Below are 20,933 nucleotides of genomic sequence, written 5' to 3'. Positions count from 1 at the left end.
ATCCAACGTGGGAGCGACTTGCCGGCGGCGTGCTCGTCCAGTCTCTGTCCTGGTTCCCTGTGCCCTAAATCAAATCAAATCAAGACCAGAAACACGGGATTTTTTTTGGCGAGTAAAGCGTGCTCGCCTGCTCGGTCAAGGAAAGGAAAAGTTCCCGAAACAGGGACAGCGGGCGCCGGGCGCATTTTGATTGCTTGGATCGGGAACCGAGCGAGCGCGCCGGAGGCCGGATGGGCTCCTCGTCCACTCCGGCGGCCGCGGCAGCGGCGGCGCCGAGCCGGCGCAAGGTGGCGCTCTACCTGGCGCTCCTCACCCTGCAGTACGGCGCCCAGCCCCTCATCTCCAAGCGCTTTGTCCGGTAAACCCATCCCTCGCACGTGCCAGCCAGAGCGCCTTCCCTAGTTGATTTTGCTTGCAGCAGTAGACGGCTTTTCTACCCTAGAACGCTCATACTCGGATTTTTTTCCCCCGGACCATTTGATTTCCTTTCAGTAAGGCATGTACAATTTTTGAATCGGAACAGCGAATTCTAGTTGCTCCCTTGTAGACATCCACATTGTGGAGGCGTGGGAGCCTATGCAGTAGCATTTCAGCTATTCACGATTGGGATACATTGATCTGACACGAAAGCTTTTGGCTGCCTCCATAATCTGAGACCTGGGAGCTTCAGGATGGTTAATACAGCACACATCGTTCTTCTTCTGAAAAAATGACGCCCTACATGTGGGAGATTACCGCCCATTAGCCTTGTGCGCAGCATTGCAAAAAATCTTCTCCAAACTTCTTGCAAACAGATTGGCACCACACCTCCGTGGCATTGTGTCAAACTGCCAAAGTGCCTTCATAAACAAGCATTGCATCCAAGACAATTTGGTATTTGTCCAGAACACAATCTGTTGCCTACACATGCGTAAAACACCTGCCCTCTTCCTAAAGCTAGACATCTCTAAGACCTTTGACTCAGTTTACTGGGGTTATCTCCTTGAGCTTCTCCAAAGGTTCAGGTTTGGCCTAAAATGACGGCAGTGGATCTCTATCTTTTTCGGAAAAGCAACCTCAGGGGATCTCCTCAACGGCATCCCCAGTGAACGCTTTACACATGGCAAGGGAATTCGACAAGGTAGGCCCCTCTCATCGATGCTCTTTATCCTAGCGGTTGATCCGCTTCACCACTTGATTGAGTTAGCTTCAGAACAAGTTATGCCGACTCCCATTGGCTCACAAGAGCTCAATCTTCACATTTCCCTATACGCAGACGATGCAGCTATTTTCATCAACCCAGTCTGCCGGAATTGGACACCATTCGCCACATCCTCGACACTTTTGGACAGGCTTCTGGGCTGGCCACGCTCCTACAAAAAAAGCTCCATCCTCCCAATTAGCTGCGAGGGGGTCGACATCGACCAAATCATTTTACGCTTTCCAGGGCAGCTCTTGTCTTTCCCTTGCCGTTATCTCGGCCTAAGAAAACTCACCAAAGCACATCTTCAGCCTATCATTGACAAAACCGGGGCATGTCTACCTAGCTTGAAAGGCCGGCTGACTTTGATCAACTCGGTTCTCTCATCAATTCCAAGATACACGCTCATGGTTTTTCTCCTCTCCAAATGGGCCAAAAAGCAGCTTGGAAACGCTGCATGCACCCCTCAATTTGGGCGAACTTAGCATCTTGGACCTTGAAAAATTCAGCCGCGCACTTCGCCTACAGTGGCTTTGGTTAGACTGGACTGAAGAGTCCAAACCATGGGCAAGCTCTGAACTTCCTTCCGACGACACTGACCTTCTGCTTTTTGAAACCTGCCACCATTTCAATTGGAGACGACAACAAGGCCCGGGTTGGCAAGACAAGTGGATCAACCGAAGTGCACCCAAATACATAGCACCATCCTTGTTCAAGCTGATTAGGCACAAGAACAACTCTGTCGCCATTGGACTCTCAAGTTTGAGGTGGATTCACATTCTCCGCCGCAAAATTTCTATGGTGGTCCATGTCGCCGAATTTGTTGATCTTTGGTCACAAGTCCAGCAGGTTGAGCTCCTGCCAAACAACCTCGAGACCATCGGCTGGAGATGGAAAAGAGGTGGCTCCTACACCTCAAAATCAGCCTACCTTTCACAATTCAAGGGTTCCTTCTCGCCGTTTGAATGTTTGATCCCAACCTTGTGTGGAAGGCCAAGACCACCAAAATAAAATTCTCACAGCAGACAACCTTGCAAATAGGGGCTGGCCACACCAGCCCACAAGTTCTGTATGCCACACCGATCCAGAAAGGCATTGCACCTTTGCCTTAACTGCCCCTTCTCAAACTTTGTTTGGGTGTGAGTACTCTCCATCCTTACATGGACCTCCCACAGAACGTCGCGTCAGATGACTTAACGAACCGTCGTGTGAAGCGGTTGGTGGCATGAAACCTCCAAAGCCACGCCAAAACTTTCACGTCATCAGCTCAATGGGGTCATAATCTACATCATGTGGAACATTTGGAAAGAGAGAAACGGACGCATCTTTGAACATTCATCACTCAATGCGGATGAAGTGGCATTCCACACCATGGAGGACATTAAAACCAATGTAGAAGCGCCCTTTTTGTAGCACCTTAAGAATCCCTATTGCACGTTTCCATTTTTCTTCCTTTTCTCAGCATCAGGTCCTGGATGTTTATCCGCACCTCTCGCCTGAATGTTTATCAGGTTTGCAACAGTGGCGTATACCTTTTCTTTGCTCCCTTTTAATTGGTTAGGAATTGATTAAGCAGAGCTCCTGCCTCGTTCCGCAATAAGAAGAAGAAGATTTGATCGATGTTTATTCTAGTTAGGATATTATACTGTTCTAGTCAGTTGAGACTTGAAATTTGCTTGATAAATTGGATAGGGTAATAAATTTTCTTGTTTAAGATCAAGCAGATAGGTTCCTCTATGTGACAATGGTATAGATGATCTGGATGGACCATGGTATAGATGAATCAGACCAACCCATGAAAAGTGCATGAGTTCGTACCAAAATTTTCAGCAATGCACATTCATGGCTTTGAGATTCAAGGTTTTCTGTTTTTTTTGTGAAATTGCATTCTTTGCACAGCTATTTATTATGAAAGGGAACCAAGTACCATTTTGAATGTACTGAACCCTTTGTTGTTTCTACAACTGCAGCCAAGATACTATAGTGACCTCACTAGTTCTTGCAACGGAAGCAGCAAAGGTCTGGTACTAGTTTTTATTATGATCAATATGACATGTTTTTCACCTGGGTGCTTCTGATTTCCTTTTCATCTGTATAGGTTATTTGTGCAATCATTTTATTGATTGCAGAGGGTAGTCTGAAAAAACAGTTCAGTAACTGGACTCTCAGTGGATCACTAACTGCGTCTGGACTGCCTGCTGCCATCTATGCCCTTCAGAATAGTCTGCTGCAAGTATCATACAAGAATCTGGATTCCTTGACCTTTTCAATCCTTAACCAGACTAAGCTTTTGTGGACAGCATTTTTCACATTTCTTATTTTGGGGTATGTTACTTTTTGCATTTCAATTTCTTAAAAATACTCAGGTTGAAGATCATTTGAAGAAATAACTACCAGAATATGTGTGCAAGTATTATAGTTGGAACTTCCTTAGTATTGAATACTTATGGAGCCATTTCATCCTTTCCATATTGTGCCTGAGACCAGAAGATAATCACCTAATGCAAAAGCAACACTTCTTAAAACTTTTGTCTGGTGCTTTAAAGTTTACCCGCAACATTTGTTCAGTACGTGGAAGTCTACATGAAAACTCTACATATTTAAAATCAGCCACAAAGCTAATAATTCAATGAGCCTACTCGTCCATGGCTTTTTTAGCTCAAGAGAGATAAGCATAGTTTCCATAAAGATTGTGTGTGTGTCTGGGGGGGGGGGGGGGGGGGGGGGGGATCTCAAGGATTTTGCAGAACTAGTAGCGGTTAATGTGTTATGAAAAACGAAATCCCAGCATGGAGTTTCATCCTCAAGCCTGGATGATATAGAATTAGCCTAATAGGGAAGTAGTCAATTTTGTGTCTATTTAGTCTGTTTTCTAATGATTTGGTTTGGAGCTAATTTTTGGGTAGATCATGTTAGTAATCAGAGCTAGGCTTATATTCTATTACAGATCACCTTTTATGTTCATTTAAAACTTCTCCATACGCTATATCACATCATTAACTCTCTGATTAAACAACTACCAGCTCTCAGTAGTTTGATTTCCTTTTGCAACATCGCAGACAAAGGTCTGGTAATAGTAAGTCCAGCACTCATTAGTTTGATTGCAACATCGTGCAGGCAAAAGCAATCTTCCAGGCAAATTTTAGCATTGGCCCTCTTAATTGGTGCTGCTGTTCTTTTAAGTGTGGGGGAGAGTAGTAGCAAAGGTTCCAAGGGTGGTGGCTCTGACTATATCTTGCTATATGGGATCATTCATTTAAAACTTCTCCATACGCTATATCACATCATTAACTCTCTGATTAAACAACTACCAGCTCTCAGTAGTTTGATTTCCTTTTGCAACATCGCAGACAAAGGTCTGGTAATAGTAAGTCCAGCACTCATTAGTTTGATTGCAACATCGTGCAGGCAAAAGCAATCTTCCAGGCAAATTTTAGCATTGGCCCTCTTAATTGGTGCTGCTGTTCTTTTAAGTGTGGGGGAGAGTAGTAGCAAAGGTTCCAAGGGTGGTGGCTCTGACTATATCTTGCTATATGGGATCATTCCAGTTACAGTCGCTTCTATGCTGTCTGGGTTGGCTTCTTCATTGTGTCAGTGGGCATCTCAGGTTGGACTTTCGTACCTTGTTACTTTCCAGGATGCAGTTTATGGTCAATACTAACATATTCACTAATACTTCAGGTTAAAAAACATACCTCTTACATGATGACTATAGAGATGTCATTTATTGGAAGTACGTGCTTGTTAGCAAGTACCTATCAATCACCAGATGGAGAGGCCATCAGGAAATATGGATTTTTCCATGAATGGACTTTCTGGACTGTGGTGAGTACTCTTTGTTATTCCACTATGTTTTTTTACCCCTTTCACTGTTGGGTAAACTCTGGACATGACCCAAGTTGTCTGTTATGTGCATTAAAAAACTATAAAGATTTGTTGCTTAACTGTAGTTGTATAAATCTAGTTTCAGAAAATAATCAAACTGGGATAGCTAAAATGTACATATTGGATGCCGTTATGTGATTTAGCAGTTAAATCATTTGGATTCTGCACAGCCTTAGCATGCATGCTGTATATACCTGGTCCAATGGGCAGGTTTAGGTGGTTCCTCTCATTGGGAGAAGATATACCTGGTCCAACAGGCCTGCATCCCTGCATTGGTTCACCTTGACAGAGCATTTTTTCATGGCAGATTGGGAGGTGATCTTCCCCAACTGTCTCTTACAAAGTGCGGCAACAATGTTGTCAGATCACTGCCTACTACTCCTTGGCTTGCACGACAACCCATCTATGAAACGCTGGTTCCACTTGGAGAGTTTCTGGAACGCTGGTTCCACTTGGAGAGTTTCTGGACTGACCTTGATGGGTTCATCGACACCGTCAAGACTTCTTGAGAACAGCCAGCATATAGTTTGTGCCCGGTTGAGCGTCCATTAAATTCAAGCGCCTGAGCGAGCGCTGCAGAGCTGGAGTCAATGTCGAGTGGGCATGCTTGGTTTCTTGGCTCAGTACTGTGCTGCCTTGCCTAGCTAAAATACCGACCGAGCTGTGCGTTTGGATGTTGTTAGTCCCTCGGCTGCCCTGCACTGGTAAGCAGTAAGCTTACCAGCACACTCACTCACTGTGGCTAGAGGTAGAAGAAGATATTAAGAACAACTCACACACACAGCACAAGCCCAGCGTTGGCCGAAAGCTCTGCTTCTGGATATGGTAAACTGAACTGATTTGCTGTATTGCCTTTGGATAGAGTATATACAACTCTAGCTGTACCTATACCAGGTACATAGTTGTTGGTGAGTACACCAACTACCTACTACCGGAGTATAAGAGTACACCAACTACCTACTTCTAAGATACAGAGTACACCAACTACTTACTCCTAAGATACAAGGGTACACCAACTACCTACTCCTAAGGTACAAAGCTTAGCTCAGCCATCTCCACTCTACATGGCTGAAGTAAACCACTACTACTATGGCCTACTGCCTTACTGCTACAACTACAGGAGCTGGTCGGCAGAGCCGATCAGTCTCCAACTACCAACAGGGAGTGGTCGGCCGAGCCGACCATTCTCTAGCAATGGAGAAACGGGAGCAACAGATTATGTCTTACAATTCTTCTCCTAATCCTGCTGCTAACCCGATGCCTTGACCTCATCTATGCCAATCATCTTCCTCAGCTCCATGAATCGCAGGCACCCGAGTGACTTGGTGAGGATGTCAGCGAGCTGTCTGCCGGTCTCGACGAACTCGATGACGATCTGCCCTCCATTGATGCAGTTCCGGAGGAAGTGGAACTTGATGTCGATGTGCTTGCTCTGGTCGTGGAGGACTGGGTTCTTGGCGAGGGCGATGGCGGGCTGGTTGTCCACCATCAGAGCTGGCGGGTGAACTTCCTCGCCAGTCAGCTCGCCCAGCAGCCGGCGTAGCCAGGCAGCCTGGCACGCCGCTGTGGCCACTGCGATGTACTCCGCCTCACACGTCGACAGTGCCACGATCTTTTGCTTCAGCGACTGCCAAGCAATGGGGGTCGCTCCAAAGAAGACGAGCACGCCGGAGATGCTCCGTCGCCCATGAATGTCGCCCGCCATGTCCGCATCGCTGAAGACAGTGAGCTCTGGCTCACCTACCTTTGCCTTGGGGGGTGCCTCACTGAAGACCGTGAGCTGCAACCCACCCTGCCGCCACTCTTGGGGAAGATGATCGCTTGATCGAGCGTCCCCTTGACGTAGCGTAGCAACCTTTTCACTGCCGAACAGTGATCTTCGCGCGTATCCTCCATGAAACGGCAGATGTACCCGACCACGAACGTGATGTCCGGCCGAGTATGCGCGAGGTAGCGCAGCCCGCCGACGATGCTCCGGTAGCGCGTCGCGTCCACCTTCGCCGCCATGCTGTGCTTGGACAGCTTCAACCGCTCCTCCATTGGAGTTGTGCACGGCTTGCACTCCGCCATGCCGTAGCGCTCCAGCAGCTTCTCCGCGTAGGTGCGCTGACCTAGGGAGATGCTCTGCTTCCCCTGTCTCACCTCGATGCCGAGGTAGTAGGAGAGCGTGCCGAGATCGCTCATCTTGAAACGAGCCGCCATCTTGCGGTTGAAACCGTCGATGTCCTCTGCTCGCGCTCCGGTGACGATTAAGTCATCCACGTACACGCCGATGACGAACTCCTCCTTCCCCCGTCGCCGTGTGTAGAGCGCGTGCTCTGTAGCGCAGCGAGTGAACCCACGCTCGCCCAAGGTGGCGTCGAGCTTGGCGTTCCACACCCGAGGGGCCTGCCGCAGCCCGTAGAGCGCCTTGCGCAGCTTGAGCACCTTGTGCTCAGCGCCCTTGACGGCGAAGCCTGGAGCTTGCTTGACGAAGACAGACTCCGAGAGCTCGCCGTTGAGGAACGCAGACTTGACGTCGAGGTGGTGGACGGCGAAGCCCCTGCATTGCCGACGATGTTGTCCAGCCGTACCTCCTCGTCATCGTGGAAGGCATCCACGAACTCGCCGATGTCGCTTGGAGGGGAGGTGAACTCAATCGGTGGTCTTTGGCCTCCCTGTTCTGCCGGAGCGGTCGGCATCGCTGCTGGACCTCTCGGCACCACTGCCGGAGTGGTCGGCATCGCTGCTGGACCGCTCGGCACCACTGCTGGAGTGGTCGGATCCACTGCTGGAGCGGTCGGCTCCACTGCTGGAGCTCTCGGCAATGCTGCCGAAGTGCTTGACACCCCCTCTGGAGTGGTTGGTATTGCTGCTGGACCGCTCGGCACCACTCCTGGGGTGGTCGGCACCTCTTCTCCAGTGTCTCCACCACCGTGGATGACTAAGTGTTCGACGACGAAAGTGCTGCTCAAGCTGCCAGCTTCCTGCCCGGGCCCTCCCAGTCTCAGGCCGCTATCTCATTGAACACCACATCCCTAGAGATCACCACCTTACCTCTCTTGGGATCATAAAGCCGATAGGCCTTGCTGCCCTCCTCGTAGCCCAGGAGCACCATTGGTGTGCTCCTGTCTTCCAGCTTGCCGAGGTGAGGCTTGGTGTTCTTCACATGGCCGACGCAACCAAATTGATGGATAAGTCTCATGTGTGGCTGGTCTTTGTGGGGTTGTGCTGCTCACATGGTCCTTGTGGCTGTTTTTCTGTTTTTAGGACAACATTTTAGACTAGAGGACAACATCTTAGAGGACAGCATCTTAGACTAGAGGACAGCATCTTAGCTAGGACAACATATTATCATCTTAGACTAGCATCTTAGACTAGCATCTTGGCATATGCTTGGCTGGCTAGCAGCCTATAAATATGCAACTCCAACCCCTCAGGTTGGTATGGCATTTGTGTGAGTTTGTGTGAGAAATAGACAAGAAAATTGCCCCAACTCCTAGTGTCATCCTCTCTCGATGAGAGTAAGAATTCTCCTACTACCAAGAGTGAGAATTCAGCGACTAACAACTGGTATCAGAGCCATATTATCCTGTAGCCTGAGCATCTCTTGCTCATCTTCTCTCCCAGCCCCACAACAGCCCCAGCTGCGAGCAGCAGCTCCGGCCGCTCCTGCTCACTCCTCCCCCGCGCAGACGAGCAGCTCGTCTGAAGCAGCCCTCTCCCCACGCAGCAGCCCCCCGGTAGCGCGTCATGTCCGCAGGGCAGTCTCAGCGCTCGGTCACCTCGAGCACGCGGCGTCGGCAGGAGGCCGAACTTGCCGCGGCAGAGGAATGCGAGCGAGCGGCGGCAAGGGCATCGAGGTTGGCAGCGGCGGAGCTGGCAGCAGCCAGAGCGGAGGCGGAAGTAGCGGCGGCGGCGAATGCAGCGCGTGCGGCGGCAGCGGAGGTCGAGGCTCTCCGCGGCAGCATCGGCAGCTCCATTTCCGCTGACGACACTGCCGATGCGGACCTCGAGCTGCTAGAGAGGGAGGCAGCGCGAGCGCGGGTGGCGCAGTGGGCAGTCGCGCACGCCCACGAGCGTGGCGGTAGCCCAGACAGGCGCGGACGCGCTGGCGGCGCTCCTGAAGGAGGCGCACACGGCGGTGGTGCTCCTGGGGCAGCCGCGCACGCCCACGAGTGCGGCGGCAGCCCAGACAGGCGCGGACGCGCTGGCGGCGCTCCTGGAGGAGGCGCGCACGGCGGCGGCGCTCCTGGAGGAGGCGCGCACGGCGGCGGCGCTCCTGGAGGAGGCGCGCACGGCAACGGTGGCGGACGGGTCGATGGAGAGCGCGGCCTTCACAGGCAGCGTGGCTCTCTCTCCCCGGATCGGTACCGACGGGTCGATGGAGAGCGCGGCCTTCACAGGCAGCGTGGCTCTCTCCCCGGATCGGTACCGTGGTTACCACGGGCTCCAGGCTGTTGTCAGGGACGTCGGTCCCGGCGGTGGGTAGCCTACCCTCACCAAGACCAACTACGTCGAGTGGGCTGCGGTGATGAGGGTAAAGCTCCAGGTGCGGCATATGTGGGAGGCAGTCTGATACGGCGACGTCGACTACGACCTAGATCGACGGGCGCTGGATGCCCTCATCGCTGCAGTTCCGTCCGAGATGCAGTTCTCGCTTACCAACAAGCGGACTGCCAAGGAGGCTTGGGACGCCACCGCTGCGGCACACATCGGCAGCGACCGCGCCCGTAAGCCACACTGCAGGCACTTCGCAAGGAGTGGGAGAACCTGGCCTTCAAGCCAGGTGAGGACGTTGATGACTTTGCTCTCCGTCTCAACTCTCTGTTGCAGAAGATGGTGCAGTTCGGCGATGACACCTACGGCGAGGAGAGAGCTGTCGAAAAGCTCTTTCGCTGTGTCCCCGAGAACTACAAGTAGATGGCTCGCTCGATCGAGTCCCTGCTGGATCTCTCCACGATGTCGATCGGGGAGGCGATACGTCGCCTCAAGGTCATCGACAGCGATGAGCCACAGTCTCTCTCGGGGCCCATCACCACTGGCGGGAAGCTCCTTCTCACTCGGGAGCAGTGGCTTGCCAGCCAAGGTGATCGGAAGAAGGGGGAGCCTTCTTCCGCGACAGGCGGCCGCAAGCGTGGCAAGCCACGCAAGGCGCGCAGAGACGCCTAGGCCGGGGCGCGAGGACGTGCCGAGGGTGATGCCCGCGGAGGCGCCCAGGGCGGCGCCGCCGGCAGGCACAAGCCGGCACGAGACGACGCCTGCCGCAACTGCGGCCAGCTTGGCCATTGGGCCAAGGACTGTCGACAGCCACGACGCGGCCAGGCCCACGTCGCACGGGCGGAGGAGGAGCCGGCTCTGTTCATGGCACATGCCAGCATCGAGCTACCTCCAGCGGCACCGGCCGCAGCGGCTCTCCTCCACCTTGACGAGCCAAAAGCACACACCCTCCTCGGCGACAGCTCCGGCAACGACAAGACTGACGGGTGGTGCCTCGACACCGGCGCCACCCATCACATGACCGGTCGACGGGAGTTCTTCACCGAGCTTGACTCTAGCGTCTGAGGCTCCGTCAAGTTTGGGGATGCCTCCGGCGTGGAGATCAAGGGCGTCGGCTCCATCATCTTCACCGTCGTGTCTGGTGAGCACAGGCTGCTCACCGGAGTCTACTACATCCCCGCGTTGAGGAACTTCATCATCAGCTTGGGACAGCTGGATGAGAACGGTTCGCGCGTGGTGGTTGAGGATGGAGTCATGAGGATTTGGGATCGCCATCGTCGCCTTCTTGCCAAGGTATCCAGAAGCGCAAATCGACTCTACGTCCTTAACGTGCAGGTGGCACAACCCCTCAGTCTCGCTGCTCGTCGGGACGACGAGGCGTGGCAGTGGCACGAGCGTTTCGGGCACCTTCACTTCGAGGCCCTAAAGCGGCTCAGTGCCATGGAGATGGTGCGAGGCCTGCCGTGCCTCGACCATGTGGAGCAGCTCTGCGACGTCTGCGTGTTGACGAAGCAGAGTCGACTCCCCTTTCCCCAGCGGGCGAGCTTTCGAGCCAAGGAGAGGCTCGAGCTCGTGCACGGGGACTTGTGTGGCCCGGTGACACCGGCCACACCGGGAGGACGACGCTACTTCCTGCTGCTCGTCGACGACTTCTCCCGCTACATGTGGGTGATGGTCCTCGGCAGCAAGGGAGAGGCTGCGGACGCCAACAGGCGCGCGCAGGCTGCTGCGGAGGCGGAGTGCGGCCGCAAGCTGCGCGTGCTGCGCACCGACAACGGCGGCGAATTCACGGTGGCTGAATTCGCGTCGTACTGCGCTGATGAGGGCATTCAGCGCCACTACTCCGCGCCGTACAGCCCGCAGCAGAACGGCGTCGTCGAGCGGCGCAACCAGACGGTTGTGGGGATGGCTCGGGCCCTTCTCAAGCAGAGGGGGATGCCGGTTGTCTTCTGGGGAGAGGCGGTGGTGTCGGTCGTCTACATCCTCAACCGCTCGCCTACCAAGGCGCTCGACGGCAGGACGCCGTACGAGGCTTGGCATGGGCGCAAGCCGGCGGTCTCCCACTTGCGGGTCTTCGGCTGCCTCGCGTTCACCAAGGAGCTTGGCCACATCAGCAAGCTCGACGACAGGAGCACTCCGGGAGTGTTCATCGGCTACGCGGAGGGCTCGAAGGCCTACCGCATCCTCGACCCGAAGACACAGCGTGTGCGCACGGCGCGCGACGTTGTGTTCGACGAAGGGCGAGGATGGGCGTGGGACAAGGCGGTGGACGATGGCTCGGCTCCGACGTACGACGACTTCACTGTCGAGTACGTTCACTTCGAGGGAGCTGGGGGAGTAGGCAGCTCTTCTTCGGCGAGCGCGTCTACCCCAGTCCCTGAGCCTCCACCGACCCCGACGCCTGCTACTCCGACAGCACCACGCTCTCCAGCCAGGACGTCGGCTGCGATGAGTTCTTCGCCGGCTCCACCACAGCCGGCAACGCCACGCACTCCAGCATCGACAGGCACCCCTCCGGGCACGTCTACTCCAGCTCGTGTCGAGCACAGCCCGGTTGAGCTCGCTACTCCGCTCTCTCACGACGAGGAGCGCATCGACGCGTACCACGACGGCGAGCCATTGCGGTACCGTACGATGGAGAACCTTCTCGGCGACCAGCCGGTGCCGGGACCGGTGCCTCACGACCTAGAGGCGCAGTTGCACCTTGCGTGTGACGACGGCGAGCCTCGGTCGTATGCAGAGGCCGAGAGACACGCGGCATGGCGCGCCGCGATGCAGTTGGAGATGGATGCGGTTGAGAAGAACCGCACCTGAGAGCTTGCTGACCTTCCTCGTGGTCACCGTGCGATCACCCTTAAGTGGGTGTACAAGCTGAAGAGGGATGAAGCCGGCGCCATCGTCAAGCACAAGGCTCGCTTGGTGGCACGAGGCTTCGTGCAGCAGGAAGGGGTCGACTTCGACGACGCCTTTGCTCCCGTGGCACGAATGGAGTCCGTGCGACTCCTCCTTGCGCTAGCTGCCCTGGAAGGCTAGCGTGTTCATCACATGGACGTCAAGTCGGCGTTCCTTAACGGCGACTTGAAGGAGGAGGTCTACGTGCACCAGCCGCCGGGATTTGCGATCTCCGGCAAGGAGGGCAAGGTACTCCGCCTGCGCAAGGCCCTCTATGGCTTGCGGCAGGCACCGAGGGCGTGGAATGTCAAGTTGGATTCCACGCTAAAGGGGATGGGCTTCGAGCAAAGCCCGCACGAGGCGGCCATCTACCGACGAGGCAATGGAGGAAATGCCCTGCTGGTGGGTGTCTACGTCGACGACTTGGTGATCACCGACACCAAGGATGCGGAGGTGGCGGCATTCAAGGAAGAGATGAAGGCCACCTTCCAGATGAGTGACCTGGGGCCTCTCTCCTTTTACCTGGGAATCGAGGTGCACCAGGATGACTCTGGGATCACGCTTCGACAGACCGCCTACGCCAAGCGCGTCGTTGAGCTAGCTGGGCTCACCGACTGCGACCCAGCTCTCACTCCGATGGAGGAGAGGCTGAAGCTGAGCCACGACAGCACGACGGAGGAGGTGGACGCTACGCAGTACCGGCGTCTTGTGGGGAGCCTTCGCTACCTCGCCCACACACGGCCGGACTTGGCATTCTCCGTCGGCTACGTTAGTCGGTTCATGCAGTGACCGACGATGGAGCACCAGCAGGCTGTGAAGAGGATCATCCGCTACGTTGCAGGGACTCTCGACCACGGCCTCTACTACCCGAGGTGCCCTAGGGCGGCACACTTCGTCGGGTACAGCGACAGCGACCACGCCGGCGACATCGACACCAGCAAGAGCACGAGCGAGATCCTCTTCCTCCTCGGCAAGTGCCTCGTTAGCTGGCAGTCGGTCAAGCAGCAGGTGGTGGCCCTGTCCAGCTGCGAGGCCGAGTACATAACGGCCTCCACCGCTTCGACTCAGGCGCTCTGGCTCGCTCAACTGCTTGGTGATTTCCTCGGCAGAGACACTAGAGCGGTGGAGCTCAGGGTGGACAGCAAGTCCGCTCTGGCCCTGGCAAAGAACCCCGTGTTCCACGAACGCAGCAAGCACATCCGGGTGAGGTACCACTTCATCCGAGGCTGTTTGGAGGAAGGGAGCATCAAGGCGAGCTACATCAACACTAAGGACCAGCTTGCGGACCTGCTCACCAAGCCCCTTGGGAGGATCAAGTTTCTTGAGCTTTGCTCCAGGATCGGGATGGTTCAACTCTCCCACAAGACGACGCACAAGACTTAGGGGGAGAATGATGGATAAGTCTCATGTGTGGCTGGTCTTTGTGGGGTTGTGCTGCTCACATGGTCCTTGTGGCTGTTTTTCTGTTTTTAGGACAGCATTTTAGACTAGAGGACAACATCTTAGAGGACAGCATCTTAGACTAGAGGACAACATCTTAACTAGGACAACATATTAGCATCTTAGACTAGCATCTTGGCATATGCTTGGCTGGCTAGCAGCCTATAAATATGTAACCCCAACCCCTCAGGTTGGTATGGCATTTGTGTGAGTTTGTGTGAGAAATAGACAAGAAAATTGCCCCAACTCCTAGTGTCATCCTCTCTCGATGAGAGTAAGAATTCTCCTACTACCAAGAGTGAGAATTCAGCGACCAACACAAATGTCCTGAGGAAGGACACATTCGGCTTGCGTCCATGCCAAGCCTCGAATGACATCTTGCCCTTCAGGGCCTTGGTGGGCGCGCGGTTGAGGATAAACACCGTCGTGGTCACCGCCTCTCCCCAGAACTCCACCGGCATCTTCTTAGCCTTCATCATGGATCGAGCCATGCCGACCACCATCTGGTTCTGCCGCTCCACCACGCCATTCTGCTGTGGCGAGTACGGCGCGGTGTGGTGTCGCACCACACCCTGATCCGCGCAGTACGTAGCGAATTCCACCGAAGTGAATTCGCCATCGCGATCAGCCCGCAGCACGCGCAGTTTCTTGCTGCTCTCCGCCTCCGCGCGCGCCTTGAACTTCTTGACCGTTTCCGCCGCCTCGGTCTTGCTGGTCAGAAGCTGCAGCCACATGTACCAGCTGCAGTCATCCACCAGCAAGATGAAGTACTTGTGCCCGCCGGGTGTCGCCTGCGTGATCGGCCCGCAGAGGTCACCATGGGCCAGTTCGAGGGCCTCTGCCGTGCGGTACTTCGCCGTCTTCGGGAACGGCAACCTTCTTTGCTTCCCGGCCAGGCAGCTGTCACACAGCTCACCTGCGTGCTCGATGTGAGGCAGCCCAGTAACCATCTTCTCCAGCCGACCAAGAGCGTTGAAGCTGAGATGTCCATACAGGGCATGCCATAGCCACGACTCCTCCGTGTGCCGTGCAGCCTAGCAGATGGGCTGCTCCACCTTTAGGGTGAGCAGGTGCAGCTAGTTCCGGGACCTCTTCACTTTGGTAAGAAGCCGCTGCTCCTGATCCCTGATCCTGAGGACGCCGTCCTTGATCAGTACCTCGCTGCCGCGCTCATCCAGCTGGCCAATGCTGATGATGCTTGAATGCAGCTGCGAGATGTAATATACATCCGTCCGCGCGCGGTGTTCGCCGTTCTGGCACCTGAAGATGATGGTGCCGCGCTCTCGGATCGCCACCATTGAGCCGTCACCGAACTTCACCGTGCCGCTCACGTCGCCGTCGAGCTCGGAGAAGGCTGCCTTGGAGCCTATCATGTGGTTGCTGGAGCCGGAGTCCAGGTACATCCGCTGCTCGTGCTCGCCGCCCACACGTCCGAGGTGGACTTGGGCGCGCGGTTCGTCAAGGTTGACAGCCTTCAGAGTCTTCCCAGGCCCTTCCATCGCCATCGCCATCACCTCTCCCTTCTCCTTGGCCTCAACGTCATGCACTGCACAAAACGTCGTCATCAGAAGAGTGGCTTTATCATCATCATCAGCCTGCGCCAGATGAGCCTCAACCTTCTTCTCCTGCTTGCGATTTGGGCACTCCTTTGCCCAATGGCCCATCTTCCCGCAGCGCCGGCAGGCGTTGGGGTCAACCTTCTTCTTCTTCTTCTCCGAAGAAGCCTTGCCACGATGCTTGCCATTGTCACCGCGGCTGAAGGAGGCTTCCCCGGACTTCTTCTCCTTCATCCGGGCAGCCCACTCCTCCTCTGTCAGCAGCAACTTGCCGCTGTACGTCGTTGCTGTGGCCTGCTCCATGCGCTCGTCCACCGCCCGCAGACGGCCTGTCACATCCTTAATGGTGAGGGTGGACAAGTCCAGCATCGTCTCTATGGAGAGAACAATCTGGATGTACTTCGTCGGCACGGAGTGGAGGTACTTGGAGACCGCCTCTTTTTCGTCGATGGTGACACCGTGGCTCCTCAGCTTGCTGATGAGCGTTTGCAGGCGGAGGAGAAGTCCTCCACCGACTCACCATCTTTGAACTTGAGGTTGGCGTACTCCTGCTTCAGCAGCTGGGCCGTCGCCTTCTTTGCGCGGTCGGAACCGACGCGCATCGCCGCAATGGCCTCCCACGCCTCCTTAGTAGAGTTCTTCGCCCCCAACGGCTTCCTGTACTCCGCTGGCACAACAGTGAGGATAGCCTCCAACGCTGACATGTCGTTTTCTTCGTTGTCGGTGCCCTTGTCAATGGCATTCCAGAGCCGTCGGGTTCTGAGCTTGACTTTCATGGTTACCGCCTATTCGCTATAGTTGGTGCGAGTCAGCGTCGGCCAACTGGTGCCGTTGACCTCCCGCACCGTGCGCACGACGACCTCTTGTCGTGGCTGGGCAGCCATAGCAGCGCTGCTGCTGTCGCCCATCTCCGAACCGTCCATCATCGCCAGCGGTTAGTCCGGCGACGACGCTTATACGGCTCTGATACCACTTGTTAGTCCCTCGGCTGCCCTGCATTGGTAAGCAGTAAGCTTACCAGCACACTCACTCACTATGGCTAGAGGTAGAAGAAGATATTGAGAACAACTCACACACACAGCACAAGCCTAGCGCTGGCCGAAAGCTCTGTTTCTGGATGTGGCAAACTAAATTGATTTGCTGTATTGCCTTTAGATAGAATATATACAACTCTAGCTGTACCTCTACCAGGTACATAGTTGTTGGTGAGTACACCAACTACCTACTACCGGAGTACAAGAGTACACCAACTATCTACTCCTAAGGTAGAAGGGTACACCAACTACCTATTCCTAAGGTACAAAGCTTAGCTCAGCCATCTCCACTTTACATGGCTAAAGTAAACCACTACTACTATGGTCTACTGCCTTACTGCTACAGCTACAGGAGCTGGTCGGCAGAGCCGATCAATCTCCAACTCCCAACAGGGAGTGGTCGGCCGAGCCGACCGTTCTCCAGCAATGGAGAAACGGGAGCAGCAGATTATGGCTTACGGATGTCGAGCTAACTTTTCTCGTAGCTTGTGCGAGCGAGGTTTGGAAGCTGTAACCCTTGCTAGCTCAAGCGAGCCAAATTGGCTCGCCTGGCCCAGTAGGCTTCTCGTGGCTAACGCTGGTGAGGCGAAGCGAACTCTCCTGGGAACCAAGCACGGCCCAAGTTGCAGCTGGCATGGTGAGAGAAATCCTGCACCGCCTAGCGATTGCCCAGGACACAAGGGCTTTATCCCTGGATGAGCAGTGGCTGAGGCGAAAACTCAAGCAGCACTCGCTGGGGGATGTGCCATAACATGGCTACAGTCACACATCTCGAACCTGTGGGAAGGGGATGCGAACATGGCCTTCTTCCATTGCATTCTCGGTATCACAAGAGGAAGAACTTTATTGCCAAACTGATCACCGATGGGTGGATGGTGACCAACCAGGAGGAAAACACCAGGTGGTTTATGTCTACTTTGAGGGGACCATGGGCACTGATCAGCTGTGGGATCACTCCATCAACCTAGAATCACTAGGATTAGCAGAGCATGACCTACTTGCTCTTGATGTGCCTTTCACGGAGGTGTGGCAAACAGTCAAGGAGTTCCCTTCCGATACGTTGCCAGGCCCAAAAAAGGGCAGGTTCTACAAGCGTTGCTGGGGAGTAATCAAGTCTGACCTCCTAGGAGGCGCTTGGTCAGTCCCAAAGAAGGTGGATGCCATTGCCGTCAAAGACTAACACCCAATAAGCCTTATACATAGCTTCGCCAAGCTCGTAGCTAAGCTGATGGCGAAACACCTGGCATTGAGACTGCAAGAGATGGTGTTGCCCAATCCAACTTTATGCTGCTTCAACAGACAGCCAAGCACTTACACTAGCGGAAGGAGCCCAGAATCATGATGAAGCTAGAGTGGATGATAAGGTAGAGGACATCCCATCTCCAAGGCTTCTGACAGTGTCATGGCAATTCCTTTTGTATGTACTGCGGTTACAGTTTGGCCACGGATGGTGCGATCTGCTTTGTATGCTTCCCTTCTCTGTAATAACCCGGGTTATGCGAATGGGGAGCCGGGCGAGGAGATCATGCACAGACCAGGCCTATGGCAGGGGGAGAGTGGATGATAAGGTAGAGGACATCCCATCATCAACAAGGCCAGCAGCAATGACTGTTACAGCCCTTGATGCCAATAGATACCTCGTGTGTCTCTCTACATGGATGATGTCGTGCCATTCCTGTGACCAGTTGTGTGGTGATGATCAAGGGCATCCTAGACCTCTCCCGGAGTGCCTTGGGTGTGCATGCCAACTTACAGAAAAGCTTGGTCTCTCCTATCCACCGTGTTCTTCGTTGCGAGGTCAAGGAATTCCAATGTGCCTACCTTGGCTTGCCATTTTTGTCCATTCACAAGATGAACAAAGCAGATCTTCAACCTCTCATCGACAAGATAGCAGACCAGCTACCAGGATGGAAGGGCTCCCTGATGACAAGAGCTGCCGGGTGGTTCTGGTCAAGGTCATGCTAACATCGATCCCCATCTACCAGCTAATAGTGATGGCCCCCCCAACCATGGGCTCTCAAGGCAATCGACAAAATCTGCCAGAATTCTCTTTGGTAGGGGAGGAAGGATGCAAAGGGAGGGCCCTTCTTGGTTGCTTGGGTTCGGGTTTGCTGACCGCCAGAGCTTGGATGGCTCGGTATCCACAACCTTGCCATGCTAGGATGGGCCTTATGGATGAGATGGCTGTGGTTGAAAAGAAAAACAGGGCCGGACTAGCCATGGATGGCTTTCTCTGCATCAGTACATAGCATGCCCTGGCGCTGTTCGATATCTCAGTCATCGCAACCATCAGGAAGGGCTTAAGCGCACTGTTTCGGAGAGACAGATGGTTGCACGGCCACCACTTAACTGATTTGGCGCTGAACCTGTTCGCTGTGGTTTCTAAACATATCTCAGCTTGCCACACGGTGTATGAGGCCCTCCCTGACCGCAGATGGGTGAGGGACATAAGAGGGGCACTCAACCTCTGTCCTGGCAGAGTACCTACATGTCTGGGACCTGGTGGAGGTGGTCCTCCAGCCAGACCTCTCATTGTTCACTATTGGTGCCACAGCCTCTCTGGTGAGTATTCTGCGAGCTCTACATATTGGGCATTCTTCCACGGCTCCTCATTCTTTGAACATGCCAAAAGGCTGTGGAAATCTTGGGCACCTGCGCGCTGCAAGCTCTTCCTCTTGCTAGCCATCTTAGACCGGTGCTTGACTGCAGACAGGTAGACCAGAAGAGGAATGCCACACCCATCGAGCTGCACTTATAACCTGTGTGTTCGCCCTTGAGGCCTGCCATTGCATCTTTAGCTGCTTCAGCCTCCCAGACCAGCCAGCTGCGCCGATGGACAACTTTGTAGAGTTGTGGCGTTGATCAGAGCTCCTTGTATGCAAGGAGAAACACATGAGCTTCAACTCGCTGGTCATCCTGGGTGCATGGACAATTTGTAACCACAGGAATGACTGTCTTCAGAACCGGTCACCTTCCATGGAGTGCTTGCTGCAAACGGTAGGGACTGAGGTCCATCAATGGATCCTCTCGGGGGCAAAGGGTCTTATTTCCTTTCTGTTATTGTAGGGTAGTTCCTTTGGCCGGTCGTGTTTTCATATATGTATGTATATAACAGGCGGGAATGTAACCTAAAAGACGAGTGTTCTTTGTAACAAACTACTTCTATTTGCAATGACATGCTATTACTGAAATGTAGAAAAACACCGGACACCTTGGTTACAATATTTCCAGTACGCAATTCCAATCTTCTGCTTTGTGTAATTAACTCTATAAGATAAATTGTCAATTTTTTTTTTTTTTTTTTTTGTTAATGTAGAACCTAGAACATTAATGAATTGTTAAGGTAGCACATCAGTCTAGCAGGCTAGCGGTTAATCTAGGCATTCCAATTTTTTTATGGATGGTTCATGGTTAAGACAGGATAATATCCTGGCATTGCACCCTTGCCATTTGCCTTGATAATTAGGCTTTTCCATATGGATGTTTGCATCTGTTGCTTGACTGGTCTAAAATAGCCAAGTAGGTAAATATTGATCTTCGAGGATCTAACTAGGATATTGTTTCACTGTCTTTAGTGCAAGTTAACTTTTTCTCAAGGACCAAATTATTGAAATAGGTATTGCCTCCCTTTATGCTTCAAATTTTAATGCCAACCTTTTGAAGGCACTGATATGTCCTGCATTGACTGAAAAGTACATCTGTAACATCCGACACAGATGGAAGCAAAAGCTGTAAGATCTTCATTGATATGTGGGTCTCTAATCCACCATTCTTTACCTCAGGTACCGGTATTAATGAATGCCGTGGGTGGAATTCTTGTTGGTCTTGTCACAACTTACGCAGGTGGCGTTAGAAAGGCAAGTGCCTAAACTGACATTAAATGAAAAACAGCCATGCCTTTCATTGACATCTGGGAACTGGACTCTTTTTCAGGGTTTTGTTATAGTCTCAGCTCTCCTTGTAACTGCACTGCTACAATTTGTGTTTGATGGGAAGCCACCATCACTCTACTGCCTGATGGCATTACCACTTGTCGCAACAAGCATATTCATCTACCAGAAGTATCCATATGTTGATAGGAAGAAGAAAGACTGATGCGCATAATTGTCAGAGATGGGAAATATCATCAGCAGGATGTAATGCTAACCTCATCTTGTCCACAAGGCTGGAATTTGCACCGTCAAGTGGGCCAGATGTGACTCTTGAAGAGTTGCCTGTTCGTGAAGCTATATTTCAATTATCTACTGATCTATATATAGAATTAAATTAGTAGGACACTAGCCTGGAATCAGTTTCAGCAGGCAGTTGACATGCTTGCATGTAACTTCTTGAAGGAGGTTTCATATTAATGAAGTATTTACATGTGCAGCTGTCTATATTTGCACAGCATGATGAACCTATTGTATCTTCCATGGATTGTTATTTAGACTATGTGACTTGTGACTTTTGAATATATATTTTTATGGT

The 20,933-nt window shown here is 53.3% G+C and overlaps 1 protein-coding gene across 1 annotated transcript; it reads left to right on the top strand.

Moving 5' to 3' along the window:
- The first annotated feature begins 35 nt into the window (after window positions 1-35).
- On the top strand, window positions 36-20,864 carry LOC136463631 (UDP-N-acetylglucosamine transporter ROCK1-like). The gene is made up of 7 exons (XM_066462607.1): window positions 36-358; window positions 3,151-3,199; window positions 3,279-3,505; window positions 4,298-4,787; window positions 4,862-5,005; window positions 20,249-20,323; window positions 20,400-20,864. The coding sequence occupies exons 1-7, from the start codon at window positions 231-233 to the stop codon at window positions 20,559-20,561; spliced, it is 1,275 nt and encodes a 424-aa protein (XP_066318704.1). The 5' UTR covers window positions 36-230; the 3' UTR covers window positions 20,562-20,864.
- The last annotated feature ends 69 nt before the right edge of the window (window positions 20,865-20,933 follow it).

The sequence above is a fragment of the Miscanthus floridulus genome, chromosome 7 (genome assembly GCF_019320115.1).
Source record: "Miscanthus floridulus cultivar M001 chromosome 7, ASM1932011v1, whole genome shotgun sequence".
NCBI lineage: Eukaryota > Viridiplantae > Streptophyta > Magnoliopsida > Poales > Poaceae > Miscanthus > Miscanthus floridulus.
Note: the sequence above shows the minus strand (reverse complement) of the source record. Positions and strands in the feature narration are given on the sequence as shown.

What these genes read in the sequence shown, in the direction of transcription:
- LOC136463631 (XM_066462607.1), top strand. Translation starts at nt 231, where the DNA reads ATGGGCTCCTCGTCCACTCCGGCGGCCGCGGCAGCGGCGGCGCCGAGC. An exon ending in ATCTCCAAGCGCTTTGTCCG is followed by an intron (nt 359 to 3,150) that starts GTAAACCCATCC and finishes CTACAACTGCAG; the next exon opens with CCAAGATACTATAGTGACCT. An exon ending in TTCACATTTCTTATTTTGGG is followed by an intron (nt 3,506 to 4,297) that starts GTATGTTACTTT and finishes AACATCGTGCAG; the next exon opens with GCAAAAGCAATCTTCCAGGC.